Raw genomic sequence first — 5,532 nt, forward strand, 5'->3', positions numbered from 1 at the left:
TATAGCAAAATAGTCATAGCAAACATAAAGTTTGTTATGGAGCGCACTTATGCAAATTATAGTTATAGCATATAAATATGATTTTTGTGTTTGTTATATGTGAAAGTTGTTCTTTAAGTAATTAGATTATATACTAGTGAGATTATTATAAGTTACCCTTAAATATAATGTTTTGGCCCATGGGCCGATCCCGATCAAGCCTCAAGGGTCAAGAGCTTATATGGGTTAGACTTATAAGCCCTAATTTTTAATAGACTTGAAAAATTCTATCACAACCCTACCCAATAACGAGTTAGGTTGGACGGACCCATGGGCTAAGCCCATTTTAACAGCTCTAATAAGGTATATAAATTTTGGGTCCTCATAAATTATCTTTGCTAATACTGAAATCAGCAACTATTAGAAATAGCTCAATTTTATCCTCCGATTGCTTTTGATACAGAGAAAGGAATATAAAGAGCACTTAAGTAGAAGTTTGGAAGCCTCCGCACAATTTCAGGTTCAACAGAACATTTAAGCCAAGTTTCTTCTCCAAATCCAAATGAGCAAAGGTGAAATTCTACCTCAGGATATCATAATTGACATACTATCTCGTCTTCCTGCAAAATTCATCGGTCAATACAGGTGCGTATCAAAGCAATGGTGCAATTTTCTCTCACACCCACAATTCATCAAATTTCACTTCACTCTCCATGCTCATAAACAAGAAACTAAACTCATTTTCATCTCTGATTCTGACGATCTTCACACTATCACCTTTAATCGTAACCCCCAAAATATAATATTCGATGCCATTTCAACAAACCTTAATTTTCAGAACAACTGGTTAAGTATTGCTTGCTCATGTAATGGGCTGGTGTTGGTGGAAAATCAGGAACATATTATGTACTTAATTAACCCCACAACCTTAGATTACCATAGAATTCCAGTTTTTCATTTGGGTCTTCCTCAGCAAAGTAGCTACAGAGAGTATGGTTTTGGGTATGATTTTGCTAGTGATGATTATAAGGTGGTTAATCTTTCTCGATATCGAAAGGGGAATATTGACACTACTTTTGTTGATGTCTATTCGGTGAGAATGGGTATATGGAGGAGGCTAGAGAGTTTACCTTACGATGATGTACTTTCGGAGCGAGGAGGGGCTTCTGGGGTGTTTGTAAATGGGGTTTTGCATTGGATGGCAAGTAAAGCTTCTTCTTTCGTAATTATTGGTTTTGATTTAAGTGATGAGAAATTTTTCGAGGTACCAGCACCTACTAATCTTTATGGAAATGAGTTGGATTGGTATGAACTTAGGAGTTTTAGAGGGTGTCTTTGTATGTTTTGTGCTTTATTAGAAAGCGAAATTGATGTTTGGGTGATGAAAGAGTATCGAGTTGAGGAGTCTTGGATCACATTTAGTATTGATAGAATGGATTTAGAGAATGGTTTGGTACCATTTTGTCCGATTAGTGATGATGATGTTGTATTGAGTGTGGATAGGGATAGGTTGACTGTCTACAACATCAAAGAGGATCAATGGAGATATATGGAGGTAGATGGATTAACTTATATGTTTGAAAGGACTGGAATTTTCATTGAGAGTCTTGTCTCGCCCATGTTTGGCAAGGGAACTGAGGGTTACCATATTGCTTGATGTGATATTCTGAGTTTATGTGGTACTAAGAGGTATGATTTTGTTAGTGATGATTTTAAGGTGGTTACTCTTTTTTGATATCGATATTGACACTACTTTTGTTGATGTCTACTTATGGAGGAGATTGTGTAAATGGGGCTTTGCATTGATTGACTAGGAAAGCTCCTGGTTTTTCCATATGTAATGGTTGTTTTTCATTTGAAGTAATGAGAAATTCTTGGAGGTGTCGACACCTACTAACAATAAGTTATTGTTTAATAAGCTTTCAGATCTTAAAGGATATCTTTGTATGTTATATGATACACTAGGAAACTAAATTGATGTTTGGATGATGAGAGAGTATCGAGTTGAGGAGTCCTGGACTAGATTTAGGGTTGCTAGAATGGATGGTCTCGTACCATTTTGTGCGATCAGTGATGATGATATTGTATTGAATGTGGATAGAGATAAGTATTTGACTGTCTACAACGTGAAAGAGGATCACCGGAGAGATATGAAGGTTGATGGAATAACTGCTAAAAGATATCCAAACTTTGAAGCTCTTTTGAACTCTTGATACAGATATATGTTGTTATTTTCTGATTCATTTATTTGCAACAATATAATATATAGAATATTTTGTCGCTGGTTGTCTTGTGTACAACAACACAACAACAACATACCCTGTGAAATCCCACAAAGTGGGGTCTGGGAACACCGTGATAGCAATTTTGATAGGTACCAGTTATCGCAGTATTATGAAGGCAATGAATATTGCTGGTTTTCATATTTATTCCTCTGAAGTTGCCATCATGTTATTACAACACATGCAGAGTGGCATATGCATTTTTGTTTGCACGGGATTGATTTATAGTACTTTCCATATCTTTTTTGAATATCATATTTTAAAATATTGAATTATTATAATCTGATTTAGCTTAAGATAATTAGTCAAATTGACTCTCTAAAAGCACAAATGACACCTAAAAAGGAATGGAGGGAGTACTCTAATAGATCACTTGTAAAATTCATTGTTGCATATATTTCTGCAAATAATTTGTTTACCTTTATATTTGTTAAGCTCTCTAGTTTTCTTGGTAATCATCTTGATGTCGACAAACAAGTCATGATAGGATGATTTACATAAATGAATGAAAATTGTACTTTTTATTTTTATGTATAATAGTTTACTCAGTTTTATTTTAATAATATATTTTGTTAATAGGTACTGGTTATTTTGATATTATTTAACGAAACTATATATAAAATGAGTAGACATTGTTTACCGCAAAATGGTACAGTAGAATGTATCAATATAGTTTAAGGGCAGACGAGTTGGATTAATATTGTAATGCAATAATGTTAAAAATAAGTCACAACAAACCTAAGATAACAAATATAGAAGCAATAAAATAATCAAGTCGTATATTAAATTTTGGAGTCGAGCCTTTATGGTTATGCGCCTACAATGTGTTGAGCAAAATTTTGGAACCCCTAATACAGAGAACTAAGTAGCTATTTTTAGATAAAATCTTAGGGAGCAGCCAACGTATGGTTCGCATTTAGGGCAGTTAGGGACTTTTAATCGAAGCTTATACCACTTCTCCTTCTGATCTTTTAGCATCGGACTCTAGGGGTGTACAAAATCGAATCAAACCACAAATTGAGTCAAACGGGAAAAAAAATCCGACTAGTCGTTTGGTTTGACTTGGTTTGGTATTGGAAAAAAAAACCGACTATATTTGGGTTGGGTTGGTTTGATTTCAACTAAAAAAAAACAACCCGACATTATATATATAATTTTAAAATTTTATTTTATACGTAAAAATATATACTTTGATATAATTTTAAATATTTCTTATACTTTTTCATAGTTTTTATCTTTTAATATATTATTTCATGTTTGAAAGTTAGAATTCTTAACGACCCAATAAAGATTATAGTCCATAGATATTGGTAATTATAATAAAGCTTAAATCAAAATCAAATTAATACTAATGCAAAAAGAAAATCAATTCAACACTAAAAATGACAATAATATTGAATATTTGTTCTTTAGTTTTACATAGGGACAATTAAAATATATAATCTAATTTTAATTTCCTTTAATATTTAGTCATGTAACTAATACTTATTAAACTTATTTTAGCATGATTTAGTACTTTTAAATTATGATCATTTTCATTATGACTTATTAATTTGCAATATTTGATTTACTCAATTTCATTATTATTATTTTTTGGATATTTTAGCGTCATTAATCATATCATATTTTATGTTATTTTCTTAAGAAACACTTAGATAGTTGTATTTGGTAGGACTAAAGAAATATTTGAAGTACAAGTAAATTATATGTTTGTACGAATACTTTACCGGAAAAACCCGACTTTTATTGGTTTGGTTTGGTTTATAAATTCAAAAATCCGATACAAATGATTTGGTTTGATATTTGAAAAATCCGACCATGTACACCCCTACCGGTAGGACTCTATATACATCTCCTTGTGATCTTTTAGCACCGGACTCTATATACATAATAGATGGTGTTGCCACTTAGCAGCTCTGGTAGTTTTCCTCTTGACCACTAACTCTGCAGTTATGTATCGATCGTGATTAGCCGATAAGTAAACTTATCTCAGTTTTATGTAAATTTTATACTCCTTATTTTAAATACTGACAACCCAATGTGAGAAAAATGACAACTAAGCTTGCAATTTTGACCAATATTTTCTTTCAGACCAAAAAGCTCATTTCCACAAACATGAACAAATTAAGTTGTGATGTTTCCCAATCTCTTCACACTCTCACTTTTAACCCCAACCCCGATAATGGAATCGATGCAATTTCAACTCAGGAAAAATGGCAGAGAGTTCATGGTATTGGTGTTGAATGAGGAACCTTAAGAGTGGTGCCTCTACTGCGTATGCTCTTGGGTTCAATTCGGGTTTTGGAGGAGACTTGAGAGTAGTATATCTCATCAGGGTACAATTCATATTCATGTTTTTGGGGTTTTCCTAAATGGGGCTTGCCATTGGTTGGCTGCTAAATATTTTTATCAACCGTCTGCAATTGTCTACTTTTACTCTTGATGATTACGATTTAAGGCTCTTGGAGGGTGGGTGTCTTTGTATGTTAGTTTGTAGAACAAATTGATGTTTGGATGATGAAAGAATATGGGGGGGGTTGCAGAGTCTTGGACAAAATTTAGTGTATGGTTTCACTTCACACCCGTGTGTTTAATGATGTCGTATTGGCTGCGCCTGGAGAAGGGAACTTTATTCTCTACAATAAGAAACAGTGGGGAGAGATGGAATAATTGCGCAAAGTTTGTACGGACTAGAGCTTTCATGGAGAGTCTTGTGTCTCGTATGATATATTGGCAAGGGAAATGAGGTTGGTGACTGACTATATATATCACTTGATGCAGTATCCTGAGATGATGTTTGTACTCAGGTATTGATTTCTTATTCATTTTATTAGTTCCTTGTATTTTATTCAATAGGAACTTTATGAGTGGTGATTTTGTTCTCCTCGTCGAGTTGTTCTCTTGTCCTCCATAGAGATGGAGTTTTGCGATGGTAATTCTTTGGTCCTGTTTCTTGATGTTTTGACACAACAATGCAGAAACAGATTTTTTCACTTCTAGGAAAAGTTTTATGTTACATGGTTCTTTGTGAGTTTTACCAAGTTATTGTTTTTGTTTCCCCAGCAGTCACTCTTCAGTTCTAGAAAAAAACTAAACTTTGTGGGATTCTCTGATTACTCCAGATGTACTTTTGCTACCATATTTAATACCATTTGACACTTGTTTTGAGCCTTATGCAGGGAGGGATATATATCTGCATTCTATGGAATAAATTGTCAAAGAATGTGAATTGAGCCAACCTCAATATATTTTAGTTCTTAATCTTTTAATT

General features: G+C 33.4%; 1 protein-coding gene across 1 annotated transcript; it reads left to right on the forward strand.

The window, feature by feature from the left end:
• The first annotated feature begins 408 nt into the window (after positions 1 to 408).
• On the forward strand, positions 409 to 2,278 carry LOC125841959 (F-box/kelch-repeat protein At3g06240-like). The gene has a single exon (XM_049521150.1). It carries the CDS (start codon positions 542 to 544, stop codon positions 1,634 to 1,636), a length of 1,095 nt encoding a protein of 364 aa, XP_049377107.1. The 5' UTR covers positions 409 to 541; the 3' UTR covers positions 1,637 to 2,278.
• The last annotated feature ends 3,254 nt before the right edge of the window (positions 2,279 to 5,532 follow it).

This window comes from Solanum stenotomum, chromosome 1, assembly GCF_019186545.1.
Source record: "Solanum stenotomum isolate F172 chromosome 1, ASM1918654v1, whole genome shotgun sequence".
Lineage (NCBI taxonomy): Eukaryota > Viridiplantae > Streptophyta > Magnoliopsida > Solanales > Solanaceae > Solanum > Solanum stenotomum.